The 23,003-nt window shown below is 35.6% G+C and overlaps 2 protein-coding genes and 1 pseudogene across 2 annotated transcripts; 1 reads left to right on the forward strand and 2 right to left on the reverse strand.

Moving 5' to 3' along the window:
- Positions 1-247: 247 nt before the first annotated feature.
- On the reverse strand, positions 248-1,027 carry LOC113361210 (annotated as a pseudogene).
- Positions 1,028-5,890: 4,863 nt separating this feature from the next.
- LOC113359377 (uncharacterized mitochondrial protein AtMg00810-like) lies at positions 5,891-6,548 on the forward strand. The gene is made up of 2 exons (XM_026603021.1): positions 5,891-6,254; positions 6,379-6,548. The coding sequence occupies exons 1-2, from the start codon at positions 5,891-5,893 to the stop codon at positions 6,546-6,548; spliced, it is 534 nt and encodes a 177-aa protein (XP_026458806.1).
- Positions 6,549-8,362: 1,814 nt separating this feature from the next.
- LOC113361211 (glucuronoxylan 4-O-methyltransferase 3-like) lies at positions 8,363-9,698 on the reverse strand. Its single transcript, XM_026604528.1, has one exon. It carries the CDS (start codon positions 9,501-9,503, stop codon positions 8,640-8,642), a length of 864 nt encoding a protein of 287 aa, XP_026460313.1. The 5' UTR covers positions 9,504-9,698; the 3' UTR covers positions 8,363-8,639.
- Positions 9,699-23,003: the final 13,305 nt, after the last annotated feature.

A 23,003-nucleotide genomic window follows, 5' to 3' on the forward strand; every position in this document is an offset into this window, starting at 1 on the left:
TGACTTTTTACATACCCAAAATGCTTAAAATGGAATTATCATGATCTTTCTCACATGAGGCACTGTATTCTTTGTGCGAGTTGGTGTGATGTTCCATCGTAACAGAGAGAAGAAAAAATGGCGCATCAGATGAATTTTATAAATTAGAAAACTCGCAATGACAAATTTTTGAGTTGTGGGAGAGTGAAAATCAGGAGTACAATGGATTAAAACAAGAGGACAACCTCATAACCAAATTGTTCAAATCTTTGTCAAGTAATTCCTTAGAAAGAATGCACGGTGTAACTCCTTCAAAGGGTCAGAATGGCTAATTCTACGTTGGCTAACCAACAGTAGAAACGTAACACTTACAGTTTATTATACGAATCCAAATCATAAAGAGAAGTACATCACGAAATTCAAATGTTTGCATCATTTTGTTTGTCTTTAAGATGCATCCCAATAGTCTCAGCTATAACTTCAAACGGTTTTATAGAAACCAAGACAGCATTATCGGCAGAGGCATCGTCAACTTCATAATCAATAGTTGAGATAATAATCGACGATGATGAATCACTTTCCTTTTCAGTAATTTGCAAGGTAATTCGGTATAAGCTAAATCCTAGGTCCAAGTACCCTCCTTCAACCACCTCTGTCACTTTGATACGTTTTTCCTTGTCAATCCTCGTGAATTTTTCTTTGTAGTATGCTATAGGCGACCCTGTAAAACAAGCATTAAGTTAGGATATTTACGAATTCAATTATATGTGGGATTGATTTATATTTCTCCCTAGCATGCACATACCTGGTGGCAAGACGAGTTTCAAAACTGTACCAACGCCTCCGTCGCCATTATCGATTTCAACGTTGTGAAGAACTTCAGGCAGTAATGTAGGGACAAGTTTTCCGAGTTCTAGCGTGTCTTAAACATCCCAAAGATCGGATGCCTGAACAGCTACCTCTATCTCTTTTGAAAGTTGCCCTTTCATTTTCTTCTTTGTTATCTTCTTCAGATTTGGATCGTATTTGTTGTGCAGTAAGGTTTTGCCTCCGGCAATTTATAAGTTACGTAATATGATAATCTAAAACAAATAAAATGATACGGAATATGTATTGGGGATCATTTTGTTGTTTAGCAGTGAAAGGATCTTTTTTGTGTGGCTTACTTTTGTAGTACAATATTCCTATGAGACAAATCTTAGGGGCCTGTAGTCAGGCCGGCCAAAGATGCTTCCATCAAATTAAGGACAAAAGGGATAAGAGTCAATTGGGTCCAGACGTATGCCAAGGCTTAGTAGAAAAATGGTCCAGACGTATGCCAAGGCTTAGTAGGAAAAATCAGTGAAGGTGCTGGGAGCCTGGAATTACGAGCACAACTTGAGATTAAGGCTGGCGTATGCCTTTGATTACAATTGAACATATGTGATATATCCCTAGAACTTGATTGAAATGGGGATGATAAATTTATTTTTTTTTGGCTGATATTGTTGCATCAGCCCAGACAGAGACGTTCTATAATGCCATGATATATATAGGTGTCTGAATGCCATGATATATATAGGTGTCTGAAATTTAAAATAAAGTTTTCCTTCGTAATTTGTATATTACTCTGGAGCCTATTTTCTTCTCTTCCAACCTTTCACATTGTTTACACTAACGTCGAAAAACATTAAAGGAGAATAAGAAGTACTGCAATTAGGTAATTTTTACTTTCTACATGAGTATTGATTTTAGGATTTTCGGTCTTTAATTTAGGGTTCTGTGTATTCTGTATACATTACTATGTATCATGATTTCATGGGTTCTCATATGAATTATGGTTTCTCTAGTTATGGAGGCCAGGAAAAGGCAGAAGACAAAAGCAATAATGATAGACCAAAAATTGCGAAAGACTTTTGTCTTGGCATATCCTTCTTACTTCACTTATCGCGGTACTGGTGATTTTGTGACCGATTATAAGCATAGTCAAAGTCTATTGACTATTGTACTGTATACTGTCAGTTTTGAAGAACTGACAGAGTTGTTTTGGTTTTAGGAAATAGTGGTTGTTGTATTAAAAGCTGTCTGATACAGACAAATCTTTTATCAATAATTTCTTGTGTAATAACATCTCTTCATTCAATTCTTTCTCTGTTTCTTTTGTTTACATAAATCTTGAATATCAAAACTATAGATTTCTCATGGTATCAGTTAGGTTATCGATCTAACTAATATCAAACATCAAATCTCAATAACTTTTCTCAACAATTTTCAGCTTTCATCTACAATCTGGGTAATACATTTTAAAAACGTTTCTCCCAAATTTTTCTAGGGTTCTTGAGTTTCTGTATGGTAATTTTGAGACTTGGAAATTAATTCAACACCCAAGCTTCAAAGTTCCACAAGAATTGTAACAACAACAATCTCAATAACAACAACAGCAGCAATCGCATCATCAATTTTCGATCTAATCTTGAAAAAAATTTCGGAACTAAAATATTACAATGTTGACTTCTGTTGTTAATGGTACTTCTTTACCCTTTACGAATATCGCTAATTTTGTATCCATGAAACTTAATGGTACAAATTATCTTCTCTTGCGAGATCAATTTGAAGGGGTTTTATTTTCTACTGATTTGTATGGTTATGTGAGTGGAGAAATTATTGAACCTCCAAGAATTGTTATAGTAGATGGTGTAGACACAACAAATCCAGAATGGGTAACTTGGAGACGCTTGGATAGGTTTGTTTCTACTTTTCTTAAATCCACTTTTACTTCTATTGTTAGTGGAGATGTTCTTGGTCTTACTACTGCAAAAGCTATATGGGATTATCTTGAAAGTAGCTTCAAAACACAATATCTTGCTAGAAAGAACATGTTAAGAACACAATTACATGGTATTAAAATGGAAATCAGTCTATAGTTTATTATCTTCAAAGAATTAAATCCACATCTGATTCTTTAGCAGCAATTGGTGAAAAGGTTAGTGATGAGGACCTTATGATGTTCATTATGAATGGTTTAGGCACTGAGTATGACATTTTTGTTATCTCATCTCAAAATAGGGAGAAGCCTTATACTTTTGGTGAAATTAAAGCAAAATTGCTTTCTCATGAACAATTTTTGGCGATCAGAATGCAACTGTTTTTTATGGAAAGAATGGATCCAATTCTTATACAAATAATAAGAAGAATGGAGGGAATTTTAAGAATAGCTCTTATCAAACTGGTTCAAGTTAAAATAATGCAAATACATATCAGAATGGGTCAAACTCTAATAACAATAGAAGATTGGATTATAACCAGATGTTCTGTCAGATTTGCAAAAAAAAGGGACATTTGGCTACCAGATGCTTCTTTAAGTATCATCCTCCCCCCTGGTACTTCTACTACTTCTTCTCAAGCTCACTTTGCAAATTCTTAGAATCAAGGAAATTATTCTACTGGTAATGCATAGTTATGGGACTTCACAACAGGCTTTTGCAAGCTTTAATGTTCACAATGCTGCAGCAAATAATGATCCTTCTTCTAGCGCAATTTGGGTTTCAGATAGTGGAGCCTCTACTCATATGACTGGTGACAGAACTCTTCTTCAAAATACTTCTGAATACAAGGAAAGTACAATGTTCAAATTGGCAATGGTAAGACTTTATCTATTGCCCTTATTGGAAATACTACTATTCATACACCTACTACAAGTTTTAAATTAGATAATGTTCTACATGTTCCATCCATGAAGCATAATTTGTTATCAGTTGCTAGATTTACCAGAGATAATGTTGTTCCATCACTTTTGATCCGTATGGTTTTGAGATAAGATGTTTGAAAACTAATGCATTACTTGCTAAGGAAAAAATGCTTTACAATCTATATCTTATTTCCTCTGTTATTCTGCATTCTGCTTTTTCATATGTTGTTACTTCTCCAAATATATGGCATGACAGGTTAGGTCATCCATGTCCTAGAATTTTACAGCAACTTCATAGTCGTCACAACATTCATCTATCATCTTCTATTTCATAATCTTTGTGTCACCCTTGTCAGTTAGCTAAAAGCAAAAGATTACCTTTTCAACTTTCATCTTCCCATGCTTCTTCCCCACTTGACTTATTCATTGTGATGAGTGGGGTCCTGCCCCTGTTATTTCCTTAGCAGGTCATAGATATTATATTTTGTTTGTTGATGACTTTAGTAGATTTCATTGGATTTATCCAATGCAACTCAAAACAGATGCCTTGCAGTGTTTTTAGCATTTTAAAACTTTAACTGAGAATTTATTTCATAGAAAAATCATTTCTTTCCAAACTTATGGAGCTAGTGAGTTAGTAAAAGGTGTTTTTAAAGTTTGTCTAGACTCTTGTGGTATTTAAATAAGAATATCTTTTCCTAAGACCCCTGAGCAGAATGGTCTGGCTGAAAGAAAGCACAGACACATGACTGAAATGGGGAATTCTCTTCTCTTTAATGCTTCTTGTCCAAAAGATTTTTTGCATGATGCCTTTTTAACTGCCACTTTTCTCATTAATAGAACTCCAACTCCAATTCTCAATAACAAATCAGCTTTTGAAGTTCTTTATAATACAACTCCAGATTATTCTTAGTTAGGATTATTTGGTTGTGTGTGATATCCCTTTTTGGGACATTCTAGAGTTGATAAGCTTTCTCCAAAGTCAGTAAAATGCATTTTTATTGGAATAGCTCGTTACACAAAGGTTACAAATGCTACAATCCTCTTACTAAAAGAACTTACATCTCTAGACATGTAATGTTTTCTGAATCTGAATTTTATTTTTCTTCATCTTTTCCTGCTCCTTCAAATTCAATTTCTACTATTGTTGAATCTTTACCTGAGTCTTGTGAGTCTATTCCTTCTACATCCATTGTTACAAGGTCTCAAAAAGGAATTTCAAAACCTAAAGCTTTCCCTGATCATGTAATGCATTATTCTATTAAACATCCATTTCACTCAGCTTTTGCTTCTTTATTGGATACTCCTACCGAGCCAAAAAGTTTCAAAACTGCTATTAAGAATCCTAAGTGGCAAGTATCTATGAAAGAAGAAAATACAGCACTAAAGAATAATGATACTTGGGATTTAGTTGATCCTGAACCTCACATGAACATTTTAGGTTGCAAGTGGGTTTATAGAATTAAGCTAAGATCATATGGAGAGATATATAGATTTAGATCTAGACTTGTGGCACTTGGTTACAACCAACAAGATGGTGTTGACTATGGTGAAACCTTTAGTCATATAGTCAAATCCACAACAGTAAGAGTAGTTCTCACTTTGGCAGTTACTAGAGGTTGGTCTATAAAGCAGTTGGATGTATCAAATGTATTTTTACTTATTGATATATGCAACAACCTCCAAGTTTTGTTGATCCTGAATTTCCAAACAAAGTCTGCAAATTAAAGAAAAATTTATATGGCTTGAAACAAGCTCCAAGGGCTTGGTTCAAAAATTCAGTAGTTCTTTGATTGCTTATGGTTTTGTGAGAACTGTTTCTGATTTTTCAATGTTAGTTTATACTTCTGGTTTGAATATGATGGTCTTATTACTTTATGTTGATGACATTATTCTGACTGGGAATTCAGATGATTTACTTATTGATCTGGTTAAATATTTGATCCATAACTTTGCAATGAAGGAGTTGGGATATTTGCATTATTTCTTAGGTTTAGAAGCAATAAGGTCTTCTGATGCTATTTTGTTAACTCAAAAGAAATATACATTGGAATTGCTTGCTAAATATCATATGCTGGAGTACAATCCATGTAGTACTCCAGTTGCTAAAGGACCAAGAGTGTCAATAAATGAAGGAACTTTATTGTCAAATACAACTGAGTAAGAACTCTAGTGGGTATGTCGCAATATTTATGCTTAACTAGGCCTGATATATGTTTTGCAGTTAACTATGTTAGACAATATATGCATGCTCCTACTGATATTCATCTACTATTGGTAAAGAGAATTCTTAGATATCTAAATAGTACCATTGTTTATGGTATAACATTAAGAAAAGGGGATGTTGAGTGTTTAACTTCTTATACTTATTCAGATTGGGGTAGTTGTCCTGAGACAACTAGGTCTACATGTGGATATACAATTTTTATGGGTAATTCTTTAATTTCCTGGTCAAGTAAAAAGCATCCTACTGTGTCAAGATCAACAACAGAAGCAGAATATAAATGTTTATCAGTTGTAACTCCAGAATTGGAATGGCTTGGATCTTTATTCTCTGAGTTACATATTACACTTAAGAAGCCAATAACTCTATATTGTGATAATACAAGTGCAATATACTTATCTGCAAATCCCGTTTCTCATTCCAGGGCCAAACATATAAAAATTCACTATCATGTTGTGAGGGAGTTGATTGAAGAATGATTTTTAAACTGTACAACATGTTGTTTCAGAGAATCAGTTAGCATATTTGTTCACCAAAGGACTTTGTGCACCTATTTTTACTTTTTTACTACATCAGCTACTGGGAATTTCTTCATCAGCTAATGCTTCTTCAGTCTCTACATCAAGTATCTCTTTTACAGTTACAAATATTGAAGACACTGATGAGTCATCAGCTTAGTTAGTTTTTCATGCTTCTTGTTTTCTTTTCATATTATTTGTTTTTCTCCTCCTTGTTGAGTTGAGACTTTGTTGTTTGTTACACGGCTGTTAGCTTAGCAGTCCAAACTGATTGGTGTTTCTACCATCAGTTTGAGGGGGGCTAATAAGCATAGTCAAAGTCTATTGACTATTGTCCTGTATACAAAACTGACAGAGTTGTTTTGGTTTTAGAAAATAGTGGTTGCTGTATTAAAAGCTGTCTGATACAGACAAATCTTGTATCAATAATTTCTTGTGTAATAACATCTCTTCATTCGATTGTTTCTCCGTTTGTTTTGTTTACATAAATATTGAATATCAAAACTATAGATTTCTCAACCCAACATGAGAAACTTGGTTTGAAGATTACAGGTGAAAATTAATGATTTTCTCATAACAAGTTTTTTTTTTTTTTGTTTTTTTTTTCTTCATGTCATCTGAATGTTAATACTTCAAGTTATCATGCATGCTCACATGTCTTTCTTTTTTTCTCTTTCCTTACAAGAGATGAGATGCATGAACGTGAGTGAAGATTTCGCTCGGAAGCACCTCGTTAATATCAAATGTGTATCTGATGAAATTCTGGCCTCTGAGAAATGGGTTCGCTACATATCTTGTAATCATGTTGTTTGTGGAGGGAGATAATCACTCTGTTAATGAAGTTATCGAATTGACATCCAAACAACAACTTTCCTCTACCAAGTAAGCCATTGATATTTTCAATTTGGGTTTTAGGCTTAGTTTGGTATTGCTGCGGCTTTTGTAAAAGCACTTTTCTGTTGTGTGTTGCGGTGTTGTGTTGTGAGCAAAAAACAGTTAGATGTTTGGTAAAAAATTAATTAAAGTTAAAACTGATTAAAAAAGCTATCAAGCTGTGTTTGGTAAAATATCAAATTCAACCATTGTTGTTGTAGCAAATGACAAAAACAGGCTTATCTCTGAAAATTGTTTTACTTAATTTTATTAGCTTAAAAATAATTCATTTTTTATTATTAAATTATAAATATAAATAATATTAAATTTACTAATGGTCACTATTATTATGATTTAAAAAAAATAGTTTACTTAACCACTTATTAATATATATAAAATTTTCAAACAAAAAATCAAAGTTAAATTAATTAATTAATCAATTTTTTATTTTTTTAATAGTGACAAATTAAAGGAATTGGTATATAAAATAATTTGAAAATAAAAAATAAAACACAAGAAATAAAAATTGATTGTATATAAATTTAAGGGCAAGTTTTGTCATTTATAAAATAAACTAGGGATAAGAATGGTAAATCAAGCATTAAATTTGGGTGGGACCACAACTTTAATTTTTTTTTACCAAACACTAATTTCAAAAATTATTGACATATATAAATTTTGAAAGTGTTTCTGGAAAAATAAAAGCATCACCAAATCCAGCCTGTTTTGGGGCTATTTTCAGATCATGCTTTGTTGTCTGGTTGTATGTATGAGGCATCATTGGTTGGCCTCAAGTCGCTAAAGTAGCCACTATGTACCCGATGCACTTTTTTCCCGTTGAGCAGGGAGTAGTGTCAATCGGACTATCAGAGTACATACCAGTAGTGTTTTTTTTACTTTTTACATGGACAAAATGCTTAAAATGTAATTAGCATGATATTTGTAGTTATGAATTTCTCATGTCACATAAAGAATAAAATATTTTGCTCAACCAAATTTGTGCTGTTTCTTTGAATTACAACAAAATTATACGCATAGTTGTAACTTGTTACATGAGGCATTGAATTCATTGTGCGACTCGATGATCTATAAAAACCGAGAGAAAGAAAATGGCACATCAGATGCATTTTATAAATTCCAAAATAGAAAAATTCGCAATGACAAATTTTTGAGTTGTGGGAGAGTGAACATCAAAACTCCTGTCAAACAACCTCATCATCAAATTGCTGAAAACCATAAAAATATACGAAAAGCAAAATTAATTTGAAATTTTTAGCAGATAGCTCCTTAAAAGAAATGCACCGAGTAAACTCTTCCAAAAGGATGTGATCGATCCAAAATTACGCGGAGAAATAAGACATGTGACGCCTGCCTAGCCTTATTTAGACGGAGGGCAAAATGGCTTATCATTCAAAGAAGTCCTGTGGCTCGGAATTGTGAAATGCCTAATTCTGCCTTCTTCTTCTATCATATACCCATCGCATAAGAATGCCATAGAAAATTTGTCTTCAACTGATCTGTTTATGTCATGAACAAAAACGTTAGTTTCTCCCTCTTCTCTATTCCTTGCAAATAGTCCGGCAGTATAAATGGCTTTCATTCTCCCTGGTGCCTCTTTATGGTACCCCGTTGGCGCATCCACCATAATCAAATCCCACTCAGTTTCATATATATCCGCGGGCAACCCTTTTAATGCAAGATCACATTTTGTATATCTTGGATCACTAACAACTTTACATTTCTCTTCATTTCCAATCTTCATAAGATTCTCAGCTTCAGTTATTTTCGAGTCGTATTTTACATGATATGATTCTAATGAAGGAAATTTCTTCTGGATTTGTTCTATCCATGATTTATCTTCTTCAAGAAAAACTGTTCTACCACCATGGTTTAATGAAGCCCACATAAGACTATCATAACCAAGACCAAACACTAAGAAGTTGCATGGAGATCTTTTTAGTAAGACTTTGGCAGAAACTGATATTTCGCTGAATGTTTGCTGTGGGGTGATCTTTGATGTTGAGTAGTGAATGAGTGCTTGCGAAAGTGAAGATGGGAGTTTGGTGCAAGTTGCAGGTGTGGAGTTCTCCTCATCTGAATGGATATTGTTCCTAAGGAATGAGGTTTTCTTTGATGGCTGCATATTTGATCTTAAGATAAAGAGAAGTATTGCAAGAAAAAACCCACAAAGGAGGATCTTCAAATTCAGTGAAATTTGGGGTTTAGGCCTCATCGTATTCATTTTGATGGATTTGAAGAATGCGACAAATACAAAAAATGGGTGTTTTGTTTTGGTGAGGTTGATGAAATGTAAGAGGAAAGTTATGGGGTTTTAAAGTATGAATCTGAATGAAGGATTTGTGGTTTTTTAAAGATTCATGGAGAATATTTGGATGAGTTTCATGAAGACATGGGAACTACTACTCCTAACAGATGATTTGGTGGAGAGACATATAAAACTTGTTGACAGATAAGGATGTTTGGTGGAGCTTTTATTTTTATGATTCTGGTATAATATTTGGGGTGGATTTTTTAAATTAAATGTGAATTAATGAGTAGTTATAAGGAAATGTAAGCAATAATTGTTGGGTTCTTTCTTTGTCCCGTGGGGGAATGCTTTGGGAAAACCCACATGCAAAGTGGTTGACTACTTGAATTATTGATAGTTTCATTTTCATCCCAAGGATTTTGAGATGTGTTGGATGGGGAATTGTTTTAATTATTTACTTAGGTGATTACTCATGAGTAAGGATCCATGGACACTTTTAAATGTACAAAGTCGGACATGATTTGCGTCATTTTTTTTCGTAAAATCCAAACGATAATGAATTGAAGTCTAATATTTTAATATTCTTCTTATAAGATTCTACATTTCTATAAAAAATGAAGACAATTCGAGATAGCAAACCTCACCATCTATCGATCTTAATTTCAACCATTAATTTTAAACGGTTGATACTCAAAAGATAAGGGTAGATGGTGATTTTTTCAATACAGATTTTACCTTGCATTAGAAAAACGAGAATAAGTTTAAGTCTGGATACATATAATTTAACCCTTAGACGTCATGTGTAAATCTAGTTTCCCACTTCCGTTTGTAACTTCACGGTAATACACTTTTAAAATGCATGGGTTGCCTTGAATATGTTTGTAAAGTTCGGCACAACCATGATATTCTGCCGCATATTTTAAAAACAAATTACAGGAATACGTTAGGATTCTTCTGTAATGTGTCCCATTTGTCCTCACAACATATCATTTGTTCTGGTTGGTGGACAACTACTATAACCCTTTTTTGTTTTTTTTATTTTGATGTTGTTTCCTAAAATTATGAATTAGACATGGTTCCCACGAATTTTAGAAATGCAGTAATTGTCATGCACTAATAGCCATGATATGTGATAGTGATATGAAACAACGTGGCCAATTTTTTATGAATCCTACCGTTGGGCTTAAATATTTTGGAATTTGGGGGTTTTATATGATATCTAACATCCTTAAGGCGGAAAAGGGGACCTATTTTTTATGAAAAGTCAAATATATCCTTGATCATTATTGTTAGAGCATTGCTCGTTCGAACTCACATGCGTTGCTATCTCAAGCATGTTTGTCAATGTTAGTGATCAAAACTATAAGTCTTGGTTTCTGGTCTACTATAGCTAAGTGTCGGACTAGGATAAAAAGTGTAGTTCAGCTCAAGAACTCCATGGCGATTATCATACAAGCTACTCAAGGAACTGGTGGAACTTCATCGATTAAAAGGTATGTGGCGACTTGAACTTATCTATCATTCAAAAGTCTATCTACTCTATCTCCTATCTTGAGACAAAAGTCGTTTTGCTATATAGACTTTGATTATATACATTTGCTATTTCGAGCCGAGTTTATCTCGCCTATCTATTTCTCGAAATATGTGTTGGTAAGTTTTCGCTTTGGCCAAGTTCATCTTTACCTAGTGACGAAAATCATGTTATGTTTCAATCACTTTGAAAATGGCTTTGACGAAAAATGGTTTGTGAATAACAACTATATAACGTCCTCCAAGAATGTTTCAATGATTGAAATGAAAGTTTAGATTATATAACCAATGATAGATATAAGCATTGTGTGGCAACACATATATGTATAAGTCCTTTTTTCCTTGAACCGAAATTTGCGAACTTTTTTGATCAAGAGAACCGGAACAAGAGCCGTGAACTCAGTCTGCGAACACAGTCCGCGAACTGGCGGAAGTTCTCGACCCGAGAAAATCTGCTGGAGTTTGAGAACTCCTTCCGGGAACTTAAGTTCGCGAACTAAGTCTGCGAACTTAAGCTGGTTATATCTAAAGACGATTGTTTGTGAACTCATTTATATTAACTAAGGAATGCAAATTGCAAACCGTGGCTATAAAGTTCATGAACCGATTCTAGTGAATCAAATCGTTTTTGCTTCAATTGTGTCTTGTGTAGTTACATAAGATTTCCTTGCAATTGAACAATTCTCTAACTAGTTCATTTGAGTCACTTGAACTAGTTATGGTGAAGAAGAATATGGTTGATATGAAAGTGATCATATGGCTAACCATTTGGTTGAATATTGTTGAACCAACAAATGTACAAGTTTGGGTACGGTTACACAAGCCTAGAAACGTGCATTTCATTTGTGTGTAACAAGCTAGTTTTCGATCTAACGGTTGAAAGATATTAGCTTGAATCTAACCAGGTTTTCATTTAACGGTGAATATTGAATGCTTTGTTACCAAGCTAACATTGATTGCAAACCCTGATTTGAAAGACTATATAAGAGAGAACTCTAGCAACTGAGAAACCTAATCCCCACACCTTCTGTGTGATACTAGTTGTGCTAAGCTAGAGTCGATCCTCCTTTAACCTTTGGTTTCTTCTTCTAAACCAGGTTAACGACTTAAAGACTTCATTGGGATTGTGAAGCCAGACCGATACTACTTTCTCGTAGTTGTGTGATCTGATCTTGCTGATTCTATCATTTTGAGTACAATCGTAATAATTGGCTTGAGATTTATATCTCTGATAGGCAAGATAGAAAAGTAGTCACAAACATCTTCGTCTCATCGTTTGTGATTCCACAATATCTTCTTTCGCCGCGTCGATTAAGATTATTGTGAGGTGATTGATATTACTAGGCTGTTCTTCGGGAATATAAGTCCGGATTATCAATTGGTTCATGTTCACCTTGACTTACCAAAAGACGGAACAAAACTTGTAGGTTTATCTGTGGGAGACAGATTTATTTATTCTATAGACTTTTCTGTGTGATACAAATTTGTTTATTAAAGTCATCCACTTTGGGTCGTAGCAACTCTTAGTTGTGGGTGAGATCAGCTAAGAGAATCAATTGCGTAGTATCCTGCTGGGATCAGAGACGTAAGGAGCGCAACTGTACCTTGAATCAGTGTGAGATTGATTGGGGTTCAACTACAGTCCAGACCGAAGTTAGTTTGTTGTAGGCTAGTGTCTGTAGCAGCTTAATACAGTGTGGTGTTCAATCTGGACTAGGTCCCGGGGTTTTTATGCATTTGCTGTTTTTATAGCGATCTGACTCTATGGAAAGAGGTGTTATCTCCATAAACGTACCACCAGTCTTCGATGGCTCAAACTACCCTTGGTGGAAAGTTTTCATGCGTGCTTTTCTTCAAGCTCGTGATTTTCAAACATGGGTACGTATCATTAATGGCTATGACCCTCCGGTTAATACAGAAGGCGATGTATTTGTACCTAAGGACATTGGTAGATATAGTCCAGAAGAAATCCTTGCTGCAAAGAAAAATTCTGACGGATTAAATGTTGTCATACATGCCATTACCCCAGACCTTCAACACTATGTGTCTACTTTCACTAAGTCTAAAGATGCCTGGGATATCTTAGAAACTATATTTGAATACAATAGATACGTTTCTAAGAAGTATGCCGTCGATGGAGGAAATAACCTCAAAAATACCCCTTTTGGAAAAGAAAAAAATTCTTGATCAAAATTTTGTTCAAACCTTTGCATTCAATGATGTCTCCGACACAAGTGAAACCTCTAACTTGTCTTGGGCGGATGAATGTTGTTCAAATGGTGATTGGTTTGATAAACCGTTGATAATAGAAAGGATCGAAGGATTTGTAAAAAGAAGCATTAGATGTGATAAACATCTTTTGTCAGCATTTACTGCTAATGATTCTGTGAAAGAAAAATCTTTAAGTGTCAACGATGTGAATATGTTTGATGGATGTGATGAACCCTCAGCTCATGCAGCAGAAACATCCACATACTCAAGTTCTGATTCAGAATTTGAGTCTGACACAGAGATTTTCGAATTCTTGAATAGAGAGGTTCTTCAATTAAAAGCTTCATTGAAGAAACGAGAATCATTAATCCAGGTGAAAATCTTGAGATGAACTGTCTTAATGATGAACTCACCAGAACCATTGCTCTAAAGGAAAAAGAGATTAATACTCTTAAGGATGATCTGCAAAGATTATCTGGAAGTTCTGACAAAATTTCAGCGATGTTATTTGGTCAGAGATCCTTTGGAAACACAAATGGTTTAGGATTTAAAAGCAAGACTGCAGGCATTGTCAACCCCGTTGTTTCTATTGATCATGGAAAAATAAAGGTTGACGGTTGTGATAAATAGAAGGCACTTCAACAAGACAAAGGATGCTTGATTTGTTCGTCTTGTGGAAATGCAAATCATGTTCAAAGTATGTGCTGGAGATTCAAGAGGAACAACAAAAGAATTTCCAAACTATAAAGGAACATGAAAAATATGTGAAAAAGTGGGGGTACAACATCCACACCCAATATTTCGCTTAGCAATCTGTATGGACAAACTCCAATATACTTTCTAGAGAATCAACTAGACAGTCAGACTCAATCTAGATAAAAAAGTATATCAAAGAGTTTATATCTCAATCTCTCGATTTGATATATACTCGAGAAAATAGAAATATGTGAGTCTTTATCAAATACTAGAGAGATAACTTGGATGGTACCAAAGACCAATATCCAAGTGTCAATCAATTTAAATCAACAACCAAAAAGGTTGGATATTCTAATTGATTGAACAACGCACAACCTGTGATATTTCAATTATATAACAAAATATAATGCGCAAAAGAAATAACACAGACACCAAAATTTTGTTAAAGAGGAAACCGCAAATGCAGAAAAACCCTAGGACCTAGTCCAGATTGAACACACTGTATTAAGCCGCTACAGACACTAGGCTACTCCAAATTAACTTCGGTCTGGACTGTAGTTGAAACCCAATCAATCTCACACTGATCCAAGGTACAGTTATGCGCCTACGTCTCTGATCCCAACAGGATGCTACGTACTTGATTCCCTTAGATGATCTCACCCACAACTAAGAGTTGCTACGACCCAAAGTCGAAGACTTTAATAAACAAATCTATATCACACAGAAAAGTCTATAGAATAGATAAATCTGCCTCCCACAGATAAACCTACAAGTTTTGTTCCGTCTTTTGATAAATCAAGGTGAACAGGAACCAATTGACAAACCGGACTTATATTCCCGAAGAACAGCCTAGTATTATCAATCACCTCACAATAATCTTAATCGACGCAGCGAAAAAAGATATTGCGGAATGACAAACGATGAGAGGAAGTGTTTGTGATTTCTTTTATATCTTGCCTATCGGAGATATCAATCTCAAGCCAATTATTACAATTTTACTCGTACGATAGAAATAGCAAGATCAGATCACACAACTACAAGAAAGTAGTATCGGTCTGGCTTCACAATCCCAATGAAGTCTTTAAGTCGTTAACCTGGTTTAGAAGAAGAAACCAAAGGTTAAAGGAGGATCGACTCTAGCTTAGTACAACTAGTATCACACATAAGGTGTGGGGATTAGGTTTCTCAGTTGCTAGAGTTCTCCCTTATATAGTCTTTCAAATCAGGGTTTGCAATCAATGTTAGCTTGGTAACAAAGCATTCAATATTCATCGTTAAATGAAAACCTGATTAGATTCAAGCTAATATCTTTCAACCGTTAGATCGAAAACTAGATTATTACACACAAATGAAATGCACGTTTCTAGGCTTGTGTAACCGTACCCAAACTTGTACATTTGTTGGTTCAACAATAGTCAACCAAATGGTTAGCCATATGATCACTTTCATATCAACCATATTCTTCTTCACCATAACTAGTTCAAGTGACTCAAATGAACTAGTTAGAGAGTTGTTCAATTGCAAGGAAATCTTATGTAACTACACAAGACACAATTGAAGCAAAAACGATTTGACTCACTCGAATCGGTTCATGAACTATATAGCCACGGTTTGCAATTTGCATTCCTTAGTTAATACAAGAATAAGCTCACAAACATCGTCTTTAGATATAACATACTCAAGTTCGCGGACTTAAGTTCCCAGACGGAGTTCACAAACTCCAGCAGAATTTCTCGGGACGAGAACTTCCGCCATTTCGCGGACTTGGCTCACGCCACCACTCCGGTTCTCTTGATCAACAAAGTTCGCAAACTTAGGTTCAAGGAATAAGGACTTATACATATATGTGTTTCCACAACAATGCTTATATCCTCCAATAGTTATATAATCTAAACTCTCATTTCAATCATTGAAACATTCTTAAAGGACGTTGATATTCTATAGTTGTTATTCACAAACTATTTTTCGTCAAAGTAAGCAATTTTCAAAGTGATTGAAACTTGTCATGACTTTCGTCACTAGGTAAAGATGAACTTGGGTAAAGCGAAAGCTTACCAACACATATTTCGAGAAATAGATAGACGAGATAAACTCGGCTCGAAATAGCAAATGTGTATAATCTAAGTCTATATAGTAAAACGACTTTTGTCTCAAGATAGGAGATAGATAAACTTTTGAGTGATAGATAAGTTCAAGTCTCCACATACCTTTTAGTCAATGAAGATCCACCGGTTCCTTGAGTAGTCCTTCGTCTTGTATGATGATTGCCATGGAGTTCTTGAGCTCAACTACACTTTCTATCCTAGTCCGAGACCTTAGCTATAGTAGACTAGAAATCAAGACTTATATTTTTGATCACTAACACTGACAAACATGCTTGAGATAGCAACGCATGCGAGTTTGACCGAGCAATGCTCTAACAAGATGAATCTGGATAATCAACATGGGTCTCATAAAACCAATGCTTCCAGAATCAGAAGAGGTAGGAAATCTGTTTATACAACAAACCTTGGTAAACAAGGGGAGCAATTGGCTCACAGCGTCACTGTCTAGTACCAGAGATGTTCACATCCTCATCTTTATCTTGAGAAAATGAGGGTTTGCGTTTCCGTGGCTCAAATATTGTATTTATTTTATTTGTTAAGAAAAAATTCTCCTAAGAAAAAGGATGATGAATAAATCTTGAAAGACTCTTTTAAAGTCTTCGTAGGTTTGGTATTCATAACTCCTTATATTCTTTTGTCTCTTCCTTTTATCCAAAAAGATACTATCTCATGGCACCTGTGACTAGAAGAACTATAAAAAGAGATGCAGTTGAAGCGGTTAATGTGTATCTTTGCAAAGGAATCACTTCCTTAAGGGTGATGAAAGAGAAGTCGACAAAGAATGAAGAAGGTTCTTCCTCTAACTGTCTCTTATCTATTTGTCATTTTGATAATAATTTTAGAGACATGGTGAAAGATTTCATCAACAAGAGAAATGATTTAAAATCTAAAATCGTTTCCTCTTTAGAAAAGATAACTCACTATGAACAAATGTTGTCTCTAACCAAGAACACCTTGAGTAAACTAAAAAGAGAACTTAGTGAGTTAACTGACATTTCTGAATACCTAGAGGAATTAAATGATCCCGTAATCAATAGTTTCTTCAATAATGAGAAGGAATTCTCTGTAGATGCTCTGAGAAAGATCTACAATGCCTAGTAAATCTTCCTTTTTCTTGTTTTGTTTAGAAAAATAACTAGAGTTTGGAATAGCCATTATTGTGATTACACATAGCTATGTCCAACGTTTTCATCTTCATGTTTTTAGATTTATTGGTTTAAATTCTAAAATTGTTTGGAAGATGATTTTTGCAGTATTAATCTTTATGGTTTTATATATTACAATTTGTTATAGGATATGTGTGTTTGCGTCCGTGAACTGTGATTGTCCCATACCTTGTCAAAGTTAAGTCCTTTATATATATGTCGATATGCATGTGTTGATAAAAGAAGGAATGAACTTTTGACAAATACAAAAGTTAAGCCTATTATGTCAATTATTGATGGAAGATAGGTTAAAATATTTTGTTCACAAGGATTATGTCTATTGTATGCCATTGTGCAAATGGTGATTAAAAATAGAATGAATCCTTGATTATTCCACAGCATTTGGTCGACCTCCGGTCTACAATTTTTTTTGCATATACTGTGTTGTTCAATAATGTGTCTTATGTTGAGCACAATCGACTGAGTTATTCATAGCTTGGTTATTGCTCCGTGAGGTACTTTATGTCGAGCTTGACCAATTAAATTTATTACTCTTTGTGGTTAATTTGGTTGTGTATTCCGATTAGATTAATTAAGGGTTCTCTTGTGATTAATCTAATTGAGTATTTTTGAGTCTCCATCAGTTCACTTATGTTGAGCATTTTCGATTAAATTAATCATATGTTCTCTTGTGGTTAATTTAATTGAGTATTTTGGATTCAAATTCATACTTGTATGTGATTTGTTATGTCCAAAGAAATCCTTCTTTTCTTTTGAAATTAAGGTCGCTCTTGTTGTTCTTTCGGGAATGACATTATATGGGGGAGAGTTCTTAATTGAACTTGTGCTTAATTGCCAAATATTTGTGGAGAGTGCGGTTGTGGAATATTATAGGGGTTATCTTGTATGTTTATAAACTCCTTGATGAATGCATTTAGCCTCGGCTATATGATTGCATCTAAATAAGATGATATGTGCTTTCTTTTGGTCATGAAATGTCTCTTTCGAAAATTTCATTAGGATCCCGTTTTCGTACCATTGCCAATTTTATTGATAAAAATGGGGAGAATTAATATGTAGTTCATACTACAAATACATATGGTTTTCGGATCATTATGTAAGGGGGAGTGGTTTCCATGTGAGATGGAGTATTGACTAAGGGGGAGTGATACATATCACCATATTATTGTTGTCGAAGTTGTGATACAATTGGACTTTGACGCTGTGTAATGATACTATGACACTGTATAACGATGATTGAGAACTATTGTTTTCTCGTTGTTATAGCTACGGATTTTCAACAACGATGATGCTAAACTTACAACCTTTGTGATCATTGGAGTACTTGGAAGTGACGAAGATTTCGAGTAATGTTGAAGATTAGGCATGTGGAATAGGAGCTACAAAAGTTAATTTTTTTTATTCCATATGTATTAATAGTTTTGTCACTAAAATTGACAAAGGGGGAGATTGTTAGAGCATTGCTCGGTCGAACTCGCATGCGTTGCTATCTCAAGCATGTTTGTAAATGTTAGTGATCAAAACTATAAGTCTTGATTTCTAGTCTACTATAGCTAAATCTCGGACTAGGATAGAGAGTGTAGTTGAGCTCAAGAACTCCATGGCGATCATCATACAAGACGAAGGACTACTCAAGGAACTGGTGGAACTTCATCGACTAAAAGGTATGTGGAGACTTGAACTTATCTATCACTCAAAAGTCTATCTACTCTATATCCTATCTTGAGACAAAAGTCGTTTTGCTATATAGACTTTGATTATACACATTTGCTATTTCGAGCCGAGTTTATCTCGCCTATCTATTTCTCGAAATATGTGTTGGTAAGCTTTCGCTTTGGCCAAGTTCATATTTACCTAGTGACGAAAGTCATGTTATGTTTCAATCACTTTGAAATGGCTTTGAGGAAAAATGGTTTGTGAATAACAACTATATAACGTCCTCTAAGAATATTTCAATGATTGAAATGAGAGTTTAGATTATATAACCAATGATGGATATAAGCATTGTGCGACAACACATATATGTATAAGTCCTTTTTTCCTTGAACCGAAGTTTGTGAACTTTGTTGATCAAGAAAACCGGAACAAGAGCCGTGAACTCAGTCCGCGAACTGCCGGAAGTTCTCGACCCGAGAAAATCTGTTGGAGTTTGAGAACTCCTTCCGGGAACTTAAATCCGCGAACTAAGTCTGCGAACTTAAGCTGGTTATATCTAAATACGATTGTTTGTGAACTCATCTATATTAACTAAGGAATGCAAATTGCAAACTGTGGCTATAAAATTCATGAACCTATTCGAGTGAATCAAATCGTTTTTGCTTCGATTGGGTCTTGTGTAGTTACATAAGATTTCCTTGAAATTGAACAACTTTCTAACTAGTTCATTTGATTCATTTGAACTAGTTATGGTGAAGAAGAATATGGTTGATATGAAAGTGCTCATATGGCTAACCATTTGGTTAACTATTGTTGAACCAACAAATGTACATGTTTGGGTACGGTTACACAAACCTAAAATCGTGCATTACATTTGTGTGTAACAAGCTAAGTTTTCGATCCAACGGTTGAAAGATATTAGCTTGAATCTAATCAGGTTTTCATCTAACGGTGAATATTGAATGCTTTGTTACCAAGCTAATGATGAGTGCCAAATATTGTATATATTTATCCCTTTTTGTTGGCATTTAACTCATCTTTTGTGCATTAATTCTACATTTTATCCCATATTCTGTATTTTCATTGTTTTCAAGAATAAATATTTTTTTTAATTAATTTTGCATTTTTAGGTAATAAATAAAGTTCGGATGAGTCGCGGAGCGAAAAGAGCAGAAAAGTAGTGAAAAGCCGGGAGAAATTACGCAAGGAAGCCGCGAAGAATGGTGCGCACAACCTCATTTTCTACACACAAAAGCGCCTCCGTTCTCAGCCATCAGATCAGTTCTCAGAAGCATCCGACGGTCGCTCCTTCATAGAGCATCAAAATCTGAAGTCTCTGCCGAGCACCACAGCGATGAAATTCCAAGCCTTCAGATTAGATGGTAGTTGAATCCAACGGTCGCTCCCTTGCTGTTCATCAAAGTTTGATATCTCCGACTAACACTACAACACCTAACCCCATCTAGAGCCGTTAACTTCGTTGTATCAAAAAATCTGACGGTCGATACAAGCTTCACTTCACATCACCATCCGATCCACCTACCAGCTTCGCATCTCGCGGCCCATCTCACGAAACATCATCTCTTGATGAAGCCGCCTAACACCCTAGCAACCGAAACCTACCACCTAACCAGACACCCCCCGTCTCTCCCAAACCATCGAGCCCCTCTTCCATCACCTCCCCTCCACAGCAGAGACACCATGTCCTGCCACCACCAAACACCATCTCCTGCCTCCACCGTACCAGCCTTCACTTCACCCCCATCTCCACTGCCAAACCACCCACTTCCCCGACATCACAGACGCCACCATCTCTCCTAACTGTCAAGTTAGTTCATCCATTTCACGCCTCTCACTGATGGCATGTGAACTCGAGGAACTAGGTTGATAGATAGAAATTGACGCAATTGAAGGCATGGAGAGGTAGAGAAGGACAAATAGAGTTATGGGTCGACAACAATTTCAGAGAATTAGGTGAGATTTCTCCAATTTCTAAAAGCCCTAATTTCTCAAATTTGGGGATTTTTATTGAAAACCCTAATTGTCTGTGGGTATAAATATGGGTGTGGGTGTGTTGTAGAAACTCATGTTTGGAGTAGCCAACATCCAGGACTTTCATGTCCTGTTAATTTTCAATTTCAGCTAAAATTTCATGTTCATGTTACTTGTGTCCTGTTATGATGTATCCTGTTAATGTGTTAGATGTTTGTGTGTGTTCATTGTTAATTTCAGTTGGTTATGTTCATAATGTTTGTGCAATGTCCTTTTAATTTCCTGTTAATGTTCTGTTTAGTTTCACTGCTTCTGTTATGTTGTCTCCTGTTGATGTTTGTTAATGTTCCTGTCATGTTTGTTTTGCTGTCACAATTGATGGAATGCTAGGCTAGGTATCTGTGAAGCTTTGAACTAATTGTGCAATGGAAGAAATCAGTGCTCATAGCAAGCTGATTTTCTTGCCATTCTTGTTGTATGCTTAGGTTGCAGTGTTGATTGTGCATTGGGAGAAACTAGTGCTTATAGCAAGCTAGTTCTCTTCCCATTCTTTTAGTATACCTCCTGAATGCCTTAGCCTAGCCTTGCTTCATTTCAGTTTCATTCATATCCCTGCCCTTGGCCTTAGGCCTTGGTTCATCTTGTTTTGCTTTTGTTTTGTTTTTGATGTTTAGTTCTTCCATTGCTTTTGCCTTGTTGTTTCTTCCCTGCCCTGCAACTCTGTTGCTTCTCTGTTTTCTTCCTCTTGCCTTGTTTTGCCCTGTTGTTGCTTCCCCTGCAGTACTGCTGCATTGCTTACTTTGCCTTGTGCTGCTGCTGGTGCCTTCTCTGTGTTGCTTCAGCTGCAGCTGCTGCTGCAACCCTTCTGGTGCTGCTCCAAAGCTCACAGCAATCCAAAAACCCAAGCTCAGCTCTCAGTTCAAGACCAAGCCCAGGTTTGAACCAAATCCAAAAGCCAACTGAGCCCAAAGCTCACTTCAAACTGAAGCCCAATTCAGTCAACTGTGGGCTTAATCAAAGCCCAGTTCAACAAGGCTCCAAGCCCAAATTCATTATTAAGGCCCAGTTCAATTCATTTTAAGACCAACTGAGCACAAGGCTCAGTTCATTCCAAAGGCCAAAGGTCAAGCCCATCTTACTTTTACTTTGAAAGCAAAGGCTTAATCAAAAGCCTATTGTTATCAAACCCACTAAGCCCAAAGCAAATTTAGAACCCACATAGATAGAACACTCAAAACACTCCCGATCTCTGTGGATCGACCCGTACTTGCACGAGCTACAACCGACGACCGTGCACTTGCGGTATTACTGTAGCCCCCCCCCCCCCCCCCCCCGTTTTTATTGCGCTTAATTTTATATACTTCTCCGGGCCTGCCAAGTTTTTGGCGCCGCTGCCGGGGATCATTTTTAGGACCTTTTAGAAGCCTACCAAGTTTTTGGCGCCGCTGCCGGGGACTATCAAGTTTTTGGCGCCGCTGCCGGGGATTGGTGCTGTGTTTTTCTTGTAGTTTTTCTTAGCTATTTTGCATTTCACTGCATAGCATTTGCATCTGCATCTGCTTCACTTCATTTGCTGTTGGACCTGCTGATCTGAACCTGTTTTTCCTCTGCTGGGACGCCACCAAGGAAAAGAACCAAAACCCAACTGGGTTTTTGCAACAATATCAGAGCAGCTGGGCTGTGCTTAAAAGGTAACCCATTTAAGAGAACCCGAATTTTGGGCTTCCAATTTTTTTAATTGTGGGCTTGTAATATTAAAGCCAATTTTTGGGCTTCTCTTATTTTCTGTTGGGTTTGTAATAATTTATTTGTGGGCTTGTTTGTTTAATTTGTGGGCTTGTGTATTTAATTTTTGTGAGCTTGTTTAATTTGGACTGGTAATTTGTATTCTGGGTTTTTAAACCCAGCTGAGCTTGTAACCGATTGTGGGCCGCAGCCTTCCTTCATTCCATTAGAGGACCAACAGTGGGCTTGCTCCCAATTTTAAAAAACCAAATCTTATTTTCTTAATTTTATTTTCTTTTTTTAAAAAAAACAAAAAATTTCTTGCTCCCATTTCAAAAAACCAAATTTTATTTCTTCATTTTATTGTTTTTGAAAAAAAAAAAAAAAAAAAA

The sequence above is a fragment of the Papaver somniferum genome, chromosome 3 (assembly GCF_003573695.1).
Source record: "Papaver somniferum cultivar HN1 chromosome 3, ASM357369v1, whole genome shotgun sequence".
Lineage (NCBI taxonomy): Eukaryota > Viridiplantae > Streptophyta > Magnoliopsida > Ranunculales > Papaveraceae > Papaver > Papaver somniferum.

Bases quoted from the DNA above. Each gene is read 5' to 3' on its own strand.
- LOC113359377 (XM_026603021.1), top strand. From the start codon at position 5,891: ATGCATGCTCCTACTGATATTCATCTACTATTGGTAAAGAGAATTCTT. The intron at 6,255-6,378 runs GTGCAATATACT...ATGTTGTTTCAG, and splicing joins TCTATATTGTGATAATACAA to AGAATCAGTTAGCATATTTG.
- LOC113361211 (XM_026604528.1), bottom strand. From the start codon at position 9,503: ATGAATACGATGAGGCCTAAACCCCAAATTTCACTGAATTTGAAGATC.